Below are 21,652 nucleotides of genomic sequence, written 5' to 3' on the forward strand. Positions count from 1 at the left end.
AATTATAGAATGATATTAGCGCTATTAAAACAACTGTAGCATGCACAGTTCATAGGATTTCCTTTGCGCATTTGATGATCAGCCGAGAATGAGCAATTCAGACATACAATTTTTAATTCTCGCATACATAATCTTATAAACTATCAATGGATGTGAATTTTATGAACATAAAACATGATTACGACGAACATTACTTAAATACATAAAATGCAGCCTAACAATCATAGAATCACAACAATAAAAAAACTTTCTCTGATGTGAAACAAGAAGAAATCAGGGAAGCAACTTGAATAACGAGAACCTGCCAGGAATGTGAGGAAAATGTCTATTGTTGCACTGCTAGCTGCAATTTGAATGAGTTCTATCATGCTTTAGTTGGTTTAAAAGTTTACGCAACTCCAAATTCTTCTGTTCATGCTGATGATCCTTCTGGACAGGAAAAGACACCGAGATCATTCCTGTTGAATGCGAATTAACTTTAAAACATTGCTAAACCAACAGCCCACTTTGGCGCAGGTTCAATCTTCAAAAACGTATCAATTGATGTAGACTACTGGAGCTTCGATATTTGCGTAATGTCACAGCATTCATTTCCAAATTAACATCTAGTAACTGCATAATTATAATTTAGAGGCATTAAGTTTGTATTAGTCAGTCATTTACATTGTTCATGCAGCCTATTTTAGCGCAGTATGAAACGCAAAAAGGGCAAAATGACCATGTGAAGGTGTAACGCTAATGTTTTCACCCACCAAGAACACAAGAAAACACAACACTATTGCAATGTTTAAGAGAAAAATGTACACGTTTAAATAAATACTGACCCCAGGCTAAACTAAATGATGATGCAAAATATAATTTGAAATTCAAACAGGTCTTGCTTTGAAGCAAACATAAAACAGTATTTTAATGTTTTACATGATGTAATGAAAATGGAAGACATTTGATTGTTTTGTCTCTAGGCTAAAGGTGTAAAATTTATATTTCTGGTAGTTTTAAATAGACGTGGGAAACCTTGTATCCAAGGTGGGGTTTCTTTGCAATGAAATTAAAATGAAAAAACAACTTTTTTCTTAATGCTCAAGTTTAAAATCTGACATAAAAATGGGTGCCAAAACATTCTGAGCATTTAAGATAGCTAGAGAATACTGAAGAGCAGATAAACTTAGCTAAATATCATCAGGAGCACACCTCCAACCTCGGCAGGCATAACAGCAAATGGATGCAAGATCCATGATATTCTCAATTTCAAGATACATGAAAAACAGAAGAAAAAAGATTCAATTTTGTCAGTTGTCATTTATTTACTTATTTTTTGTTGTTGTTTTTTTTAAACACAATTTGAAAGCCGACATTTCCAGGCATATTCTGGTCAAAAGATGAGCCGGCTGTTGGTTTGACAGGTCTCTTCGAATGCGCCAGCTTCAGGACTTGACATTGTGGTCCACGTCCCTCTAGCAACTCAGATTCCAGTTTGTTGGCATGCCAGAGCTATTGACCCAACTCTATGAGACAGCACGCGACTGGTCAAATATCTCAGGCAACACTGTAGTAATAAATCAGTCCTGGACTCAGAACATCTTAAATGAGAAGGAAACGTCGGACGTTAAATCATACCCACTTTCCAACAAGGGTGGACAGACAGGCAAACACGGATTAGGAAGCACTTCAAAATACTACATTACTGCATACGTCTTTGGCATGAGATTCAGATACTTTGTATCCAGTTTTACACAGACCTTCAAACATAAATAAATATCACGTTAGCTCGGTGGGACAAGCAAGGTTTTTCCAACCACATTTACCTCTGCGTGCTTTTCATGGCAGTGCAGGTGTAAAACAAAACAATGGGACAAAGAGACAACATTTGAGGATGGTCAGACTTGGCTTAGATAAATACACCCAAGTTGTGAATTCAATTAAAAAAGGGCCCAACTGGCCAACACATTTATTATGTCATTGAAGATATATTATATTATATATTTTATATATATATATATATATATATATATATATATTTAGATATAAAGAAAAATTAACACTTTTTACCTTCTTTAATTAAATATAATCCTTCCATTTTTATGAAAATGCTAGCGCTACTTGGTGACATACTATATTGTATGAATGCACCAATTTTTGTTGTTCTTGCCTCTTGTGATGACCAACATGCGAAATAATGAAGAGGTTTCTGTTACAGTGGGCAGTGTCCACCCAACTGGGTAAGCCTGGCTGTGTTAACCTGTCTCACATAATGAACCAGATTTCCCATCTGTATGAAACTGAAAAGGACCACAGTCGGAATCTCCACAGAAATCCTTAGAAATACAGACTGTAATTCTCACAAAACAGGAATTGTTTGGAAAACAACTGTCACCTTGCAGAGCCGATAATGTATAAAAAGTAAACCTTGGTATTCCCAGGCTTGTGCTTGGGTACATTCAGAGACACAGAGGCAGAACGTGGTGTGGCAGCTTACCTTAATGAAGGATGAATTTTGCAAGGCCGGTATCACTGCTTTACATGATGTGCAGAGAGAGTACACAACAGCAATTAAAACAAGGGAAGGGAAAAAAGATAAGAAAGAAGATAATAAAATAAACAATTAAGACACGCCCCCCATTGAAGAGAGGCAAAAACTTCCAAAATCCAGTTAAGGCCTACACTCTTGTACCAAAATAAATAACTTAAAAAGAACTTTCATTCCTTGGAAAGAAAAGAAATGACAATACTCTTTTCTCATGATGGAGAGGAGGGGGCCTCCAAGGCTCAGACGAGAGGGTTTTACATGAAGGCCGCGCTTGGACCTTGAGGCTGCAGATGCAGGATGTGCCTGGCGTGGCCCGGAGCGACCCGGAGTGGCCCAGACTGACCCAGAGCAGCCCGATTTGACCCGGAGGCACCCAGACTGAGAGGCTCCCATGAAGGCAGGGCTGTCTGGGTTGGGAGGGGTGATTTGTTACGTTGATAAAATACACCATAAAAAGCTTTGATATTTATACAGTGAATACATTCATGCTGTGAAGGAAGGCAGAGGCTTCCTCCTCTGGAAGAGGTACGTTTGGCACAATCAGTCGAGTTTCTGTCCTGTAGGGCCGAATCCATTCGCCACCGGCCCTGCCTCTGAGGCCGTTCGCGTCGTTGAGTCGTGGGGCGAGGACGAAAAAGCGTCGGGGATCCGCGCTCTCCTGAGACGTTCGAGGACACCTCAGGCTCGGATGTCCCACTCACAGGAGGTCTCTACGTCAGAAGGCACGTATGCGTATCCTGCTGAGGCGTCATTGCCCCACCTGCCACAGCCCAACGCCCCAATGCTCTCCGCCCCATGGCCTGCATTTCTCAGCAACCCCAGTTTGGCGTGCTTGAGGGAAAGGCACACACCTTGGCTGAGACTTAGATCCCCTTTGTCAGGTCAGTAATGACTCTGGCCTTGACCAGCTTCTGGAGAAACTCCTTCTCCTTTAAGATGTTGTGAGTCCATGACTACAGGCATGAGAAAGAGAGAGAGAGGAAGAGAAGAGATAAAGAAAGAAAGAGAGAGAGAGAATGAGAAGAGCAAACAGGCCTTATACAGTTATTCAAGCACTAAATCAAACATGACATTTCTGTTAATATAAAGTCTATAGTCAGTTATTCATATTGCTGGAGTCATTACCAACACTGGCTCATAATTTACCCATTGCCCAAAACCATCTCATTATCCATTATGTGGAATTACTTAGCAATAAATATATTGCTAAACAAAAAAAACCAAACATTTTTACAAGGAGGTATATCAAATATACATTTAAAATTGTAATTAAGTTTCTTTTCAATGAACTGATGGAAAGGTTCCGGTTTGTAAATGTCTTTTATTAGTCGTAATAGGATCACTAAGCCACCAAAGACGCTTAAATGTGTATGGTTCAATACTGGAAGTGCAGGTCACGGTGGACTCCAGTGAAAACCATCTCTTCACAAGTCAGGCTATCCCACCAATCCCAACTGCAGAACAGCAATTCTGCCACAAACAATTTTCCTTCTCTGTGAATTTTTCGGACATAATCCAACTACAGGATAAGGAGGTCAGGCTTCCACGCTGCTGGACCCCACTGTAGTGAAGCCCAGGGGCTTGGTGTGCACAGCTGAAACCAGAGCCTCAGGTTCCTGTGAGGGTTTCTGGGCTCTGAGTGGGAGGGCCCCACAGCTGCCCCACAGTGGAGGTCCTGCCCTGCACTGGAGGGAGCCACGCCGCTGGGCCATGCTTCTCACCCAGTTCCCGGGGCTTTCCCTCCAGCAGCTGGGCTGGCCGATTTTAAAGGACTGTGTCCGTGGCGGGTCCAGGGCTAAAATTTCAGTGTAGAGGGAGAGGGCAGAAGGAAAGGGAGGACGCAACTCCTATCAGGCCTTGCTGCTTGGGGGAAGGGAGAGGGAGCAAGCCAGAAGTGATCTCTGCTTAGGGAAACGGTTTTGTCTGGTAGGGGGGGAAAGGCTGTGGAGGACCATAGCTCATTACAGCTTGCGTCTGACGCTCACAATGTCACTTCATAAACAAGAACTACCTAAACAAGGTGAGAGGTAATGCGAACGCCCTGAAAAATGGAAAGGGGACATGTTTTTGTTGTTCTCCAATCGCATGATATTTCGCTCAACATAGTGAAAAGCAACCGCGGTTCAACAAAAAGCAGACTTGGGTCATGAGGCCAACCCACCGATCCAAGCATCGAATCAGACAGCCTGTCTGGAAAGGCAAAGAATTTAATGATTGCTATAGAATTTACAAGGCTTTTGAACATGATGTCAAATTTTGGTTGTTTGTAGAACAGTGCTGGAGCAGGAAATGAAAGCTATTAGTGCATTAACTTCCAAATTCTCGATTCTAATAAACTCCATTACTGGGATGGCAGAGTCAGACTGGGAGTTTCTGAACATGGACAAAACATAGGTCATGTTCACCAGCATGAGGCTGAAACCCCTCCCACCAGAGCACCCTCTTTTTACTCTACTAATTACGCTGCTGCAATCTTCCAATGATTAAACGAGAGATAAGAAGGTCAGACAAAAGGTCTGCACACTGAGATCACAGTTCAAGAACAGGTAGTGGCTATCTGTTCCAATATTGCATTTGTAAATTAAATCCCAAGTGTCCTGGTATTCAGATGAGTGGAACATAGCATTTCATTAGGCCATGTTAGGAAGCAAGATATGAAACTTGACCAAACAAAATGTTATATTAAAAAACCCAAACAGGAGTCGTACCTCTCTGATGGCAGACATCTTTACTTTTTCATAGTAGTGCAAGGGGGCGTGAGGCGTATTCATGTCGTAGCCAAAGCCAGCAACGGCAACCTCATCGCAGTTATGCAGGGCCATTGTTATGGCGACGGTACCCAGTGTTGGAATGTTCTGTGAAAACAAGTGAAAGTTCAGCCTTCTGGAAGGTTGAAAGGTTGGGTGTGGCACTGGCACATGGGTTCATGACTGGTTTTGCAGGGTAACTTCTCTGGCTGGTCATCTGTTGCACTGTTGCTACCTGTTATTAGCATAACCACCTACTGAATACTCAACTGTAATACTTGCATAAGTGAACAAAACCAAACCAGGTGGACCCAAAGCCAAACGCAAGATTTTGGACCAGTTGGACAACTGGACATGCAAGCATGCAGCAGTTAGCAACGTGCACTGTAGCAAGTCAGTCAACAGGCCTGCTTTGAGCCTCTGGCTCGGTGCAGGCCTGGCGGGGGCAGCACTGAGCGCTGGCGCATGTGAGGCGCCCTGGCTTTGTTCATGCCAGCAGTTGTTAACTCATCCTGAGCTGCGTGTGATTAGCAATTTGCTTAAATAGGCCCCCACCCACGACATGCCAATTTCAGAAGGCAGACCTCCACTTCCTCATCTCCCAGGGGTGGGGAACCATTCGGAATCATTAGCCCACAGCAGCCTGGCTTGCACACAGGCAGGCATGAACAGGCACACACATGCGTCCATTTGGAAACACACACAAAAACACACTGACACACACACGCTTTCTCTTATAGACAGTGTTAGGCTTTGGGTTGCATGCTCACCCCCCACAGCAGGTGAGTGTTAGGAGGACTCTAATGGGGGAGGGAGGGGGTAGATGTGTCAAAGTGTATCCCGCCTTGATCAGTACCGTATGGGACAGCTTCCCTCTGGAGCTGCCCTCCTATCCGCACAGCCTCAGGGGCCCGGGGTGCAAGGGTCGCCCCCCCACGTGCTCTGCACATGTTGTGGAGTTCAAAGAGGGCGGTGGTCTCCAGGAGGTGGTTGACCCTAACCTGTTCCAACCTTGTCTCTGAGCATTCTGTAAGCAGCTAGCTGACAGCTCTATCAAGCCAGGCTACATGTGCTCTCAGAACCAAACCAGGTGAGTCTTCATAAAAGTAAGCAAATGCTGGCGGAGAAGACCTCCTCCTTTGTAAGGTCCAATTTCCTGAGACAGGGGTGCTGGGCCAGTGTGCCGCTTTCTGTAACTACACACTATGTGAGAACTCTCCGGTAAGGTTCACGTTCGGGACTCGAGGCATGTCAAACACACTTCTTTTATGACTATGCACATAGTCAGCTACTCCTGTGCCCCCCCGCCCCGCATAGTACGCATCATGTCTGAGCAATGCGTGTATTTACTAGTAGGGCATAGATCACAGCCAGATGACACACTGTTAGCAGGCTGTTCCTGAATAAACACGGCAACTTTTACTGGCAGACGACTGAGGGAAAGAGCTACAGAGTGAAGACCTCCTTTTGGTAAAGCCTGATCAAGCTTTATCCATTGAGCTTTATCCAGGTTAATTGAGCCTTGCTTTGTGCTCAAGCCAAGACGTTTCTAGAGAGGTTCCCCAGCATAATTTCCTGCACTGTATTTTTCATGTTTTGACTACTGCACAGTTCGTCACACAGGAGGTAAAGGATCAAACAGCTCGTGAATGGCACGGCCTCCGTGGATTCGCTTGCAGTTCCGAGGCTCGAGCTCCTTATTCAGAGGATTAGCCATGCCGTCTTTGACCTGTGGTCACCTTCATGGTAATTATGGCCCATCAGAGGAAACATATGCCCATGGCTTCCTGTGACCCCTATTTACATTAAATTGCTTTTTTGGAACTGCCTGCCATTTTGGTTCGAAAAGTCAGAAATACATCCAACTGACCCCATCAAACAGTGCCTCCAATGCCAACAAGGTCTCTTCCAGCCTTAATATTTTTTAATGTAAAAGATCAGGAAAAAATGTGAAGAATGACTACAGTATCTGACATTGGACATATAAAGATGTTTATTTTTTACACGTCCATTAGTTGTGCCCCCCGACATTAAAATGATCTGTAGAGGCTTACTGTTTTGAGGTTCAATATCAATTATTTATACAGGTGACTAATCCCTTGGTTTTAAGACTTTGCTGACCTACACATAAAACAACTATAGTGAGGGAATTGGCAAATTTTAATGGAATGTATTTTAAAAATAGCACCAACATAACCCCGAACCATTTAACTCGAGATCCCACTGGTCCTGGTACTTACCCCTTTGCCCATAAGGCCGTTGTTCAGAGGCAGGCCGATGAACTGGAAGGCGGCTTCCTGGATGAAATAAGGGTTGAGGATGCGCATCTCTGAGGGCTCCCTGGGCACATAATGGGCCACAGATTTCCAGAAGCCCTCTGTACCCTGATGAAGAGGCGAACACACAAAGGCACCACACTGAAGACAGGTTTCCATTAAGGTGCAGCTGAAACGGCGGAATAAAAAATGAGCCAATCAACACCAAGCTAGTTATTATATATTTTAAAAAAAGAAAAAAGATTTTCTTCCATAAACATGAGAGAGGTGGTAAAAAAAAAAAAAACCTAGCATGCCATCAATGCATACTGACAGGGCAGAAGAACAGGACCGGGGGGACGCATGGATGACTTTTATTAAAGGCAAGGCAGCCCCGTCCATCTTGGACGGGACCTACAGGAAGCGGACAAATGAGATCCTGACCTACGCGGGCGTTCGGAGAGCGGCAGCTGCCCCAGGTCCTCCCCTGCCAATTACTCAGGAGAGTGGCCAAGTGCCACAGCTGGGCAATTATTCAATCGGCAGCCTCGCATTGAGATCATCGGGCGCTAAGGGCGGCGGCGGATGGCAGCCCTAACGCGACAGGGCTGCTGGCGCCGCGCCAGCCAGGCTGTCCGATGTAATGGGAGTCACCTGTTCAAATATGCAGACACTGCCTTTGATATCGTCAAATAATGGGTGCGGTCGCTTGTGCCGCGCGAACGCCTTTGAACAGCCTTCCACACCTCCCTCCTCCCCCAAACTCCCATTCGCCGTCCCAGTGCAAGCTACAGCAGGAACCACATTGCCTCTGCTGTCAATGACAGGTAGGGTGGGGGTGGGGGTGGTTGCGAGAGGCGGCACAAACAGCCAGTCTGGGGATTGTAGCAGGTGGATGAGCACATGCAGCAGGAGAAAGAGCTCTCCTAAGCCTAACGCATCGCACACCGCATTCAATGTCATCCTGGGATGGCAGCCCTCTCGCTGTGCCCAACCCTGCGAATGGCAGGGCTAGCGGGTGATGGGCGAGAAAAGCGCGGGGCAAACAGCAAATGCACGCAGGACCAAAGCGGGCAGCAGAAATGCCAGCCCTGCGCTGTTTGGCAAAGCAAAGGTGAACGGTTGCTTGAATATGGATGATGCAAGAAGCCCCAGCTTGATCCCTTCGCAAGTTGCTCAGGCATGATGGCCCTGGCGTTCTACCCTGTGAGAAAGCCAGGTAGCGAGGGCAATCTGCTCTAAATATGGAGAGAGAGGCTTCAATCTCTAAAGGTCTGCTGCATTCAAACATTGTTAACACAGTCATTAGGAAGCATCTTTTAATCCATTATTTTTATATGCAGCTCCAAATGGTTGGGGGAAGCTTTCGGATCTTTTCAGACTACATGTTTCCATGTGTTCCAATGTGGCCTATTCAGTGAAACTGCAGTGTAAACTGAATATGGCATTAAACCCATCAGTGTGGTTTTCTGGTTGTCAGGGGACCTGGAGCCATTGGCCAGGCTGGCCTTTCTACTGGGAGCTTGGGGACATTGGCCAGCCTGACCTTTCTACAGGGAACCTGGGGCCATTGGAATGGCTAGTCTTTCTACAGGTGGCTGACAGGCTGGCAGGGACACACAGCTCACTGTGAACAACAGATTGAGCTAGGTACCAGACAAATACACTTATGGTCCAGGAGAGTGGTAAAACTCGTTTACTAGCTGTGAAAAGGCCACGAGGGACATACATAGGTTACACGGTCCTCTATGCTGAGTTACTCTAAATAATTATCTCTTTACAATTAAAGTTACACAACACTTTTCATTATAGCTGCAAAATAGCTGCACAAGGGTGAAAATTTTTTATATACTTTGAATATGAAATCCAAGTAAGTGGATGTGTCCACTCTGACAGAGTGTTGCATTTATTATGTTTAAATACTTTAACTTCCTCTTTGTCATCTATTTTCATAGCTGGGCTTCAGGCAGAGTCTGGTTCATGTTACATCCCCACCAAAGTTAGACATAGCCATTCTAAACATAGTGCTGTTGCTGAAGTCCTCCTTTGGTCCTGCCTGGATCTAGTCCAAACACACCTCTTACCAGCATTCCTGCAGGAACAGAGGAGTGTGAGTGAGAGAGAGAGAGAGCGAGAGAGAGAGAGAGAGAGACGGATCACCTCTCCTTGCCCTCCAGACCATGACTCGTTTGTGGTGCAGGGCTGCTAACGACCGAGTCTCCCATCAAACAACGCTGCCCCTGAAACTGATCCGTCCAATAAAGAAGCAGGTGACGGAGGCCTCCCAGTCCCCACACACAGTTCTGGCCTGCCCTTAACAAGCTTCCAGCATGGCCGCCCAGCGTTAAATCACTCCATAAAAATCACAGGCCACATCGCCGGCCCCTCCCCATCTCGCTTCGCCGCTGAGAACAAGTGTCCAGGGGAAAATGTTCATGTGCAGCTGCAAAAATGCGTTAAGGCGTGCCGAAGGATCTTGCTTTGTAATCGGCAAAGGGGGATGGTGGGACAGGCCTCTAAAACCACGCCTGCCGTCTCAGCCACGTCTCACGCCTGCCGTCTCAGCCACGTCTCACGCCTGCCGTCTCAGCTGCGAACACGCTGGATTCGTGTCTTTTTTTAATGTTGCAAACTGTGAGGCAAGACGAGTGTGAAAATGTACTGAGAAAATATTTGACCCAGAACACTCCATCACCAGATTACTACTACTGTGTCAAAAGTCTACAGCTAAAGAAATTCATCATCAGCTAGAAATGCTCCAACTTTCCAGAGCTTTCACAAGAAGATGCATCTGAAAAAACAAGATGATATCTCGAGACAAAAGCACCTTGCCAACCCTTGAGCAAGGTGAAACAGACATGCACACAAAACTGTAGAGGGCTTTGTCAGAGTTACATTCAAACTCTAATATTTCAGAGAGGGATATTCCTGGCATATGGTGCATTCAGATCAGATCCTACTGATCTACTACTGCCAAGGAAAAGGCACTTTTGGATAATGCTGGTGTTGGCTTTTCCATTAGTCCTGAATTATCAAGAACTCTGGATTAGGAATGAGAAATCACACTAACCATGATATAAGCCCAGGACAGACGAAGGTCCCTAAACCCAGGTGCAGTTGGCTGGGAATTTCACGTTTTGCAACAGGCTGGAGGGTTTGTTAGCATGTGGAAAAACAGTCTCTGACATGTTCCCCCATATACTGTGTTTATGTTCCTAAGAAGTCTACAAACACACACGAACCGCATAACAAGCGCAAAGAGCAAAACTGTGAGCACCAGTAAGAGGTTTTACATTCAGAATCTGCTCTGCTACCAAACACTTGAGCTCAAATGGACCTTAGCAAGACGGTGTGCAAGAAGCGTGGGGATCATGGGTGGCGCGATGGGAATATCAATCTAGGCGGAAAAAGTGAAGACGTTGTTTAGGATTAGCGGTATACAAGGCTTCTTGAGATAAGTGAATAAGGCAACAGAAGGCCAAACAACAAGGCCCCGTTTCAAAAACAACTGCAGTGCAGTGAGTGGACAGTGGCAGTTCTTCTTGTATTTCAGCACACTGGGTTTAAAATGAAACAAAGACCATGGCAAGTTTAGTTTAAAGATATTAACACGTCATCCACTTCCCAGCCATGTCATTAGAAACATGTTCCCTGTACTACACTGTACACAAAAGTATATATAGTATAGTTAATATAGTATTACCTCATTGAATAAAAAAGCTTGGAATCGAACTCTCAATGATATTTTTAATCCAACACAGATGAAAGCAGCCTGGAATCAAAGATGACAATTTACATGTTAATCTCAGTCATAGTTTAATCAGTATTTACATCCAATGTAAATACTGGAATTCACTACCAAAATAACAGAAATTGCATCATTGTCCAATCACACACAGGCTGCACTGCAGGGAATGTGCCTATATACCAGGAGGTATAGTGGAGATTACTATGACCTACATCTGTTTTTCTAAGTGAATTTCAATACTAGTTAGCCAACAATTTAAGGTGATCTTGGCTTTGATCATTGCCTGCTCCTGGGGTTCTCAGGCATGGTGGTACTGGACAAATGGAACAATTTGGGACTCCAGGAAAACTTCAGAGAGGAACTCACTCTGCCTCTTCAGGCTACAGAAGTGGTGGGGGGGGGGGGAGAGAGATAAAAATGTCAGGCAGCGATCCATGGAAATGTCTCTATCTGATGAACCTTTCCACAGGTGCTCCATTGGTACCCCCTCTCCCCACCACCACAGGAACACATGCACGCACATTTTAGCAGCAGCTGTACAATATGCTGATTGAGGATTGCCCATTTCCTACTCTCCCAAAATACTACTAGAGCCTATCCATGGGGGGAACAGGGGTGGTAGACAAACACACAAACCAACAGGTTCATTAATTGATTCAAACCAAGAGCATGGCAAAAGAGTCACAAAAGAACAGGCTTTACCCTGCTGTGAAAAAACCCCTCTGTAAAATGCACGCACAGCCACGACCAGAAAGGCAAACACAGACCATTTTTGCATGGCTTCCTGTTTATCTTTAGAGTTATATTTAAAGGGTCAATAAACCTGGGAGGTATGCTGTTAAAGTGAAATGAACTGCTTTTATAGTGGACGCTCCAGCCGATCCGTGCAGCTCGGAGAGTGTGTCTGTAAGAGGCGGAGGCATGCTGGGGGGCAGATGTGAGTCTGCTGCCAGAGTTGTCATGCTCCGATTGCCTGGAACACCGATATGATGGCTGCTAATGCTAGGGCTGCACAATATATCGCTTGTTAATCGTTGATGCAATAGTGGCCACTGCAATACTGAAACTGCAGACGGCAGCAATACGCAAATGAGCCAAGTTACCAATTACAACCTTTTCTTATTGTGTCCTACTAGTATCCTCGGGGACTGTTCTGTGGGTGATTTGATGAACTGTGGCATTCACATGATACCTCAAACATAAATAAACAGAAAAGGATTCAACAGTGCATTTTAACATATGCATGGCTGGCTGAAATTGCATTAGGTAGAGATAAGATCTCAATGTAATATTTTTGTTCATATCGTGCAACCCTAGCTAACACTGTGTGCCTGCAACACTGAACGCAGCAGGCTAAGGCCAACATAACACACATCCTGCTAATACTAGAAGTGCTCTGTCTTGTACACACTGATGGTGCTTGTGTGTGCTCACGGAGCCTCAGAATAGCACTTTTGGCAGGAGCCGACATGGCTGAGTGCATCTGAGGTGGGTCGCCTTCATAATAGTGGGGGAGGGGGGGCTGGGGTTCTGCTGCAAAGGTTCAGAATACATCTCTGGATTTCCTTTTGTTAAAAGGAATCTGAGGCATTTGGCTACGCTGTGCTCCTTACCAGCTCCAACCTTGCCCGCTTGTCTGATATCTGGACGGGGCCATTCCATCATCCTGTGCGTGAAATTTGTACCTTCACACTCCCACAACAGAACACATTGCAGTGTAATCTCCTTGCTATTCACAGCTCCAAGGACCAACCTGGGTGCATGAGGGAACCACTAACCGTTCAGGGTGTTGGAGCTTATCTTTGTTACATGATGACCGAGGAAGTCTGTTTGTGGGTGACAGAGCTTGGCGGAGACTTTAGTTTATTAATTCTTGTTCTCCTGTGCACGTATTTATTTACATATAACGGTTACAAAGTAGAATCTTTATTTAAAATGTATTTATTTAAAATCTATCCAAGCATTTATAAGTGCACTCTCCCAGTGTAACAAATATCCACATTACAGTGAATGCTGCTTCAGTTCCCCATTGTCAGTTACCCTTTGAAAATACTCTACTTTAAAGACTTTAAAGTATACTAGATAATGGGGGCATTAAAAGCCAAAAGGGCACAAAATTGTAAAACAAACAAACAAACAAAAGATTGTGGTGTCTTGAAAGATTGAGGTATTGAGAATATACATTTGTAAAAGGAGAAATATAAAACTGCTTCTAATGTAACTAGTGTATGACTGACCCAGGTAGCAGGATTGTCATTGATGGTTCTTTTTCCTTCTGCTTCCATTTCACGTCTGTGTTGTATTTCCGAGGTGCTTGTGAGTCACCTTTCCTGGAGACTGCGGAGTAAACAAATCCACGCTTTCTCCAGCCATCAACAGAGAGCAGAGTCCTGGCGTAAACAAAGACAAGGGACTCTATACAGCCCTGAATTCCAGCGGCTGAATTCCAGCATGAAGACTGAAGTAGAAGCAGCGGGAACGGAAGCTCGGAAACCCGAAGGCCTTCGATCCAAAGATGTAAAACGTTTGACAAGGGAACCGTTGGGAAGTGCGCGATAATAGAATGATTGCATAGAAAACTGTATATGCTCAACGTTCCGCCTCTGTGACTGAAACAGTGAGTGATTACCACTTTAATAGAAAAGCTAAGAGGCAGATAAATATGAAGGCACCAAAGGCAGAAGATTAGCAGGTAAAAGTCATTCTGAAGGAGAGACGTTCACGTGGGAGCTGGGTGTTCAGTATGACTCCTGGAACCTTTTAATCCGGTTTACTGTAATCGTATGGCAAGTCTGTTCGTTATCTCTCCCGCTCTCCCACCGGAGACCTTTTGTTCTCCCCCTGAATGAAGTCTGAGGAACAGAATAACCTCTGTTTTTACCAGCAAGAGATGGAGTTCAGGGCCAGGGTTTATATTAATGATTTGTTCTAATGCTGAACAGCAGCGGGAAATTACACCCCCCACCCCCCAAAAAACAACCAAAAAGCAAGAAATTGAGCAAATAAATAAATAAATAGAAATCTTGGTCTCAAAATACAATGACTATTGACCACAACCCCAAAAGCTGCCCTCTATTTGCCATCTTTTAGGAACAGAATCTGAAGGTAATTTTCTTTGTCTTTCTTTTTCTTTTTTGAATGACACTGTATTACAGAAGATCACCTGCACAGCACACTGGATATGTTCATGTGAAAGTGTGTCATTAGGCAGAAAAACACCCAAGTAGTGTGATGACAGGTCACCTTAATACCAAGATTATGCATATGAACATATGCCTGCAATTTTAGTATAAAATAGCTTAGGGTCCAGGTGTGTGTGGGGAGAGTGAGTCTACAAGTTTCATCTTTGAAAAATAGTTTGCACATGTTGGACACATTGTGTTTAAATGAACTTCACATGCCCATCAGCTCTGGGCTTCACTCGGCAACTCTCAGTGAGCCCCCTGATCTGGGGTCAGATTCTTTTCCTGTTCATAGCAATACTAACCTCATATACATCTCCTAGATGCTCTCCAGGGACAGGCTTTGAGAACGCATGTCCTGTTGAGTCAGGTGAGTGTGTTTGGTGTTGTGAAAACATCGGTGTCCTACGCTATCAATAGTTCCTTCCTTTCAATACCACGGAGGCACTGAAAAGACACACATTCTTTCCACCTGCTGAGTGTCCGTACCATACAAAGCAATGCAGAAACAAATCACTTCAAAGCTCCCGCCAGCCACTGTTACATTAGCCTGTGGGGGAGAAGGAGAGGGGAGTGAAGAGGCAGTTCTATCTGAGGATTAGATCGCAGTCTAAAGCCAAGCTTTTCTAAAGCTAATTGTCCACACGGTCACATGTGCCTTTGTGTGCTCATGGCCTCCCATGAGCTTGTCTGTCGGTGCAGGAGAGCGAAAAACAACGGTGGACAATGGAGCCGCCTCGCCGTAGTCGCAGCTCCCATAAGCGCTGTGTCATTTCTCGGCCAGGTACCCAACAATTTTGGGCAAGAAAGAAAAACCCCTCTAACCGCAAGCAGACCAACACGAAATTCTCTGCAGTCGCCTTACGCTTTCCCAGACACCCCGCGGATAAAGAGCGGAGTACTGTAGGCGCTTCTCCCGAACCTGGAACAGATGACTTGCCCCTCTAAGGATGCGGGGGTGGGGGGTGAGGGGGGGTGTACAGGCGAGATTATGTGCGATTAAGATCCGCGATCAGGCCTGATTACAGCTTTCTTATGACTGAAGGGCATGTCTACGTGAAGGGGTGAGTGGAAGCACCAGGTGGGGGAATGCTTGCTCTGATTTTTCTCAGGTTGCATCGGTTTTACATTTCCATCACGAAAAAGGTTAAACTTTTTGAAAGCCAAACAAAGTGAAGTTCTTAAGTACTCAGAGCTGATATTAATGCATCTACTGAAAAGGCCCAACTCTCAGAATCATTCATTACAAATGCACTTCAGTGATGGTCCTCATTTATCAAGTGACAAACACTTAAAAAAAGCCACTTTAAACATGATACCCTTACAACTTAATACATATACACAGGTCATGCTGAAGACCAGCTGTCGCTAAACATCTTTTACAGCTGTATATTCCCGTTGCCCAGAAAAAGAAAACAATTACAAAAGAAAGCAAGACGAACCTTACATAAGCAGGGAAGTTTGGGAACGTGTGCACAGGCTTGTCGGCGGACTAGGTCCTCGTTCTTGGTCAGGCTGCACAGTGACTTCAGCACTGCTTTCCCCAGGCTGCCTGTATGACCCCACACTCAAATTAACTGGTTTGACTATATTTTCCTGATCAAACTGTGGTATTCCACAGAACTCCACACTTCAATGAAAACCCCCTTGTAACTCCTTGTAACAACCGTCGTGAATATTATGGCTGAAGTGGCTCTCTGGTGACCGCTGACTTGGAAAAAAGAAAATTGTGTGAGATCAAAGACAGTCTATCAAAAGGCCGAGGGCAGCTCCATTACCCACATGCTTTCCACTGTCCTGTCCTTTCCAATCTCACATTATGGGGGGCAACAAAAAAATATCTGACATTTTCAAAGGCAAAAAGGCTTAATCACACAGACCTCCGCTGTTACTCCTTCATCTCCACAAACCACCCCCTTGCGCCCTGTCAAATGTCGCCAGGCAAAAGCCGCGCCACGCCATGAGCCCCTTACAGACCACGCAGCTGTGCTGGCTGTGAGCATGGCAGGCCCGGGATGGAATCGGGGAGGAACCAGGCAGGGACGGCCTTATGGAAGACCACTGGAAAACTAAGCACCCCAAAAGGAGGTGGCTGAGGGGAGCAGACGAGCAGCTCTTTCACCTGGCATTGTTTTGTTCGGATGACAGCCAATCTAAAAAAAATTATAAAAACGTAAAAAGTGCCCTTGACTTGCGGGGGACATGCCCTCTCCAAAGCTACTAGCTAAGTGCGATAAGAGGCAATTTGTTAAAATTGACCCTTTCTGGGTTGAGATAAGAAGAAATTCACTTTGCCGGGCCCAGCCGCCTCTGGATTATGAGGCTAATTCGCCAGCTGTCAGTCAAGCCTGAGGCAAGGCAGCTTTAGCGCGAGTCTGAAAAGGTGCCAGTGGAACAATGCATGAAGCTTTCCTCAGTGCGGGCCAGAGGACCAGCTTCCGCTGAGATTCTTTCTTGGTCATGATTGCAGTCAAAGCTTTTAAAAGTTGTATGTGGGGTTACTCGGATGGTATTAAAAAGGAGCAGGGGGTCTTCACGCTGCTTGAACTCGTGTTGATCAGTACTATGAGGTAGTGGATGTGGAATCACAAGTTATGTCATGAGATAGAATTACAAATTCAAGCAATTCCATCATATTGGTTTAGAAATAGCAATAAAAGGCAAAATGAACAGATATATAAATGAAGAAAAAAAAACAGCTGGCATGTCAGTTCAATTTTGGGTTGTAACTGAGCAAAACCGAACCCTTCCCCCCACTCGAGCCCTGTGACTCTTGGTCTCACCAGTCTCTCCCTGAAGATCACATGTTTCAGCCACTTAAAGTCGAGAGGTTTGAAGGCGGAGAAGATGAAGAGGGAGTCCTTCTCGTAGCGTTCAGGCTTCTGGATGGCCCCCTCTGGGTACGTTATTCTCATGGTTGTCTTAGTGCCCACATCCTTGGTATAACCACTCACAGGAGCCTCGTTTAACCTGCAGACACCCAGCCCCCAACATTTAGACTATTTGGAAATATGTCGATGCAGATTCAGAAATGCAGATCTTTTAAATAGAAATATGCAAATAGGAGGTAGTTGATGAGGTCATCAGGGTTGCCTTAGCATCTTAGGCACCATGTCATAGGCAGTCAACTCTAATTCTTTTTTTGTTTTTGTTCAAAACATCTGACAGCCAACCAGATCTTTTCAGTTACGATTTGGCCTGTGTTCATGTACTGAGAAAGCCCTTTCAGCAAATAATGCCACACTGCACACACACGCTCTAAACGTTTATTAAAGCATACAATATGTAAATACTCACCTCACCACTATATCATATTCATCAATATGGGAGCCCAGAGACTTGTTGGCAAGGATTCCCCCATTTCCTACTATTATACACCGCTTACAACTTAAACTACAAAGGAAAATCAGCACAAGCAAATGACAGTCTCATAGTACAGTTAAATGTTAATGTGTTAAAAGGGAAACAATTGACAATAAAGGATGGCTAAGGTTTCACGCATATATGGCAGCCCTATACACTTGCTTACCTGTCAAGTTCTGGACCCAGCCCATAATTCTTTGTGGCAGTTAAAATCGTGTCTATTGTTTTTTCTGCGGAGGAAACAGAAGCACAACCACGTGAATCAGGGGGAGCATGGGAACAGGCCGTAGGCATAGCCTCGAGCCTGCTGACGCTCGCGGTGGTCCAGCAGAGCCAGACGAGCACGTTGTCCAGCCCTTACGGGAACGTTTATTAGGAAGAGGAATCTAGGTGATGGAAAAAGCGGCCTGTAAACCAGGAATGCCATTTTCAAACAAGCACATTCCTGTGACGATGTCCACAATTTAATGCCCTCAGACACTTTGAGGGCGTAAATTTACGGAGATGTTTGGTCATGGCGAGCATTCCTCCGACAGCCCAGCGGAGCGTTTACTGCAGGCAGACCCCATGCCCCGTCTTCGGATATCGGCGGAGAGACAGTCCGCTTCCCAGCAAGGAGAGCGTAACAGTTATCCACCAAGTCCTTTCTTAGAGTCACAGGCCTCTGTGAATCACTCTATAAAAGGCTGAAGATTCCCAACATCTCAGCGTGTGCGTGGGAGACGGAGAGAGCAAAGCTTGAAAAAATAGAAGTCATACCCCAGTGACTAGCTCATGACTACTGTGGGTATTAAGACACAGGCCTGGAGTTGGTCTATTCTGGTCTGGTAGAATTATAGCTCATAAAGACATTTTCATACTACAATACTTCATTTGTTGTCATTTGTATGAAGGATTAGAAGTCAGTATAAACGCTGAGGGAACATCACTGCTGAGCAATCTCTCTGAGGTGGGTGTGCTTGGCAGATGGAGCAATGCCTACTTCTAAAGGTGATGACTGATGGAGTTCAGCCCTGTCTATACAACATGAGGAGGAAAACTAATGACACAGAAAGGTAATGCACTTAAAAATATCGTGTTTAGGTTGATATTGACAGTTAAAATGTCCTGAGGGAGAAAAAATAAATAAAACAAAAGCCCGAGCGCAAGGTACTTTGAATAACTGAGAGTAACAGGTATAAGTCTCCTCTTCCGGTTCTCATGACAGTTGATGTAGCGCGAAGGCTGTTGTGTGTGCTGTGGAATTCCATATCTGAGTGATGTTAACGGTAACCATAGGCATAATGATTAAAGGGTTGAACACCAGCGATCCGTGTTTGGAGGACTCGTCGACAGCTGCCATCATGCATCACTAATGCCAGCATAAACAGCATGGAGACCACACCGAAATAAGGGAGTGAAAATTACTGTAGCAGGTTCCCTAAAAACTGGTATGAGCAATGGCCACTAATCGTTTTCAGATAATGGGATAAACACTTCATCCAAGCATCTCTCCAAGCAGTTTGAACAAACGAACCCCTCACCTTCAACATATACTGTTTTGGCAAGGGGACCCGGACTCTGAGTTATAGTGGAAAGGCTTGGGTGTCATATGAAGTTGGTGTGTCATGACAGAAGCAGCGGCCATGGCCATTCTTGCTGCATCCGATATTCCGATGAGAAAGCAAGTCAAATATTTTAATAAGCACATTGCAAAGTATTTTGAGCTGGTCGTAATGCGTGAACTTAAGGGTGGGCCTGGTCCTAAGAATGACTCATCAAAAAGCATGTGTCCGCAAAGTAAACACAGCAAACCCCGCTAAAAACCACTAGAGAATGGTTACAGGTCATTTAGGGATGTGACTCATCTTGGAGTGACTGAAAACATGTAAAAAGTTGCAAAATATGTGCAGCAATAAACCCAGTGGCTATAATGGTGGCAAAAATATGAAAAAGCGTCCCGCGAAAAAGCCTGGCCTGCACTGACTTCAGTTTAAATCGCGGCCATGATCAGTTGTAGGTGGCCGAGGTATTCGTTTACACTAAAACTGGCAGTGAAGAAACATCTATTTTATGTTTCTCCTACACATGACTGCAAAAGCTTTGTGGAGGCCTATTCAGGACCCACACGTATCACCTCTCCACGTGAATAAAGCTCCATGCAAAGGTATACTTCTCCCGCGAACTGTGGAGAAAAGAGAAACCCAGTGTAATGTAAACATGGGACGTTCTCTTTAGAAAGCCTTCGTGTGTGTGGACACAGCGGCCCTCAGAGACGCACAAAGGTTACATTCAGCGCAGGGGCTGCCTTGCAGTGGTGGGAAGTCAGACAAAATGCTCACATCTAAGCTATCTTTGCAGATGGGTTCGTGGCTAATCGCACATTCTCAAGCTGCAGTGGATGACGATAAAACCGGCATTCACACATACAATGGCGGAATACATCAGCTACCTTGTGATTTAAGACGCTGTTACTTCATCTAGAGGTGCTGCCTTTGTCATAATGGTGGCATTCTTTGAGCAGGTACGTTTTTAGGGGGCATGTGCTTTGATTTTGTGCTTTGATGATTGTGAGCTCTTGTGTTACCTACGCTCCCATAAATGAACAATAAAATGTTAACAACAACATCAAGCCAGCGCTACCACTCAGAATGCTAATTGATAGCAGTTCATTTTATTCTTACTAGCATTTAGTCTTTTATTAACTACTCCTTTAAGAGCATTATTTGTTTACTGGAAAAAGTGCTTTTCATTAATTTATTGTTAGAAATCTGAGCAATTCCATAGCTGCTTCACCCGCCACGAAAAACAAAACAAAACACAACAACAACAACAATAACAAATCACAGAAAAAGGTTTACGTACCTTGAGTCTTAAACCCAAATGGAGGTAAGTAATTGAAGACTTTTGCTAAGCGCTTAAAGTTTTGGTCCAGGAACATGGGTGCTGGCTTGACAAACCTGTAATTAAGAAAGACAAAACATAACGTCACGATTCACAACCCCGGAAAAGCAACAGAGGAGAAATACTTCCAAATGCGCCATCAATAACACCTAAACTTCTTTATTCATTCAGTATCATATTTTGGGGGCTTGATATCATGCCAAGAACGTTTTGCGCACCAGGCTGTACAATTTTTTAAATGAGACGTCTGGAGCCTGGTGTGCCTCTGACGGGGCATTTGTCTGCGAGAGGTCAATGTTCCCAGCTCCTCTCTGCTGCAACCCATGGTCACAGTTTAAGACAGCGGGGCAGGAACAGCATGAATAAATCACTGGTCCCTGCACCTCTTCACCCCCTTGCGAGACCCGCGCCACAGGCCTTTTCCCCGAGTCACACCGCCCCTCTCTGCTCCTCAAAGTGTGGCCGCAGGATGGATGCACGCGCCCCTGCCCTGTGCCCCCCGCCCATCATTCTTTATCTACCGAGACCGCCGCCAGTCAAGCTGGGTCTTCAGGACATTTTGTAGGCACAGAACCAGGGGATTTTAGGGACGTGTTGTATGTATGTCAGACCCTGAGCATAGAGTACATTACAAGTTTTACTCCAGTTTGCAAGGCTTTGTTGAGTTTTATGAATCAGGTTTTCATTTATTCAGGTTTTTCTTTAAATTGACTCCCCCCCCCACACTTTTTATTAATTCAAGTGACATTTTACAAATTCATAAAATTCTTAAGCAGAAACTTTCATTATTGCCTTACCTGTTTCAGAAATATAGCATACGTCCATACGTCTAACATATGTAAAAGCTAAATCACCAGACAACAGTTTGCAGTTGCTAATGAGCATGTGATCCTTAACGTGACTTCTGCCCTTTCTCTAGTTTTGAAGTAACGCCATGGGAGTGTCTT

The 21,652-nt window shown here is 44.8% G+C and overlaps 1 protein-coding gene across 6 annotated transcripts in view; it reads right to left on the reverse strand.

The window, feature by feature from the left end:
* Positions 1–1,279: 1,279 nt before the first annotated feature.
* The window catches only part of st3gal3b (ST3 beta-galactoside alpha-2,3-sialyltransferase 3b), a 39,747-nt gene continuing 19,374 nt past the window's right edge, over positions 1,280–21,652 (reverse strand). For all 6 annotated transcript variants that reach the window (XM_027032337.2, XM_027032321.2, XM_027032313.2 and 3 more), the window contains 7 exons: positions 20,667–20,761; positions 17,989–18,052; positions 17,757–17,852; positions 17,243–17,429; positions 7,515–7,658; positions 5,236–5,382; positions 1,280–3,480 (listed from right to left, as the gene is read on the reverse strand). In XM_027032337.2, coding sequence (XP_026888138.2) covers positions 3,391–3,480; positions 5,236–5,382; positions 7,515–7,658; positions 17,243–17,429; positions 17,757–17,852; positions 17,989–18,052; positions 20,667–20,761 — 823 coding nt within the window. In that variant the 3' untranslated portion in view covers positions 1,280–3,390. The remainder of the gene's footprint in view (positions 3,481–5,235; positions 5,383–7,514; positions 7,659–17,242; positions 17,430–17,756; positions 17,853–17,988; positions 18,053–20,666; positions 20,762–21,652) is intronic.

This window comes from Electrophorus electricus, chromosome 7, assembly GCF_013358815.1.
Source record: "Electrophorus electricus isolate fEleEle1 chromosome 7, fEleEle1.pri, whole genome shotgun sequence".
Lineage (NCBI taxonomy): Eukaryota > Metazoa > Chordata > Actinopteri > Gymnotiformes > Gymnotidae > Electrophorus > Electrophorus electricus.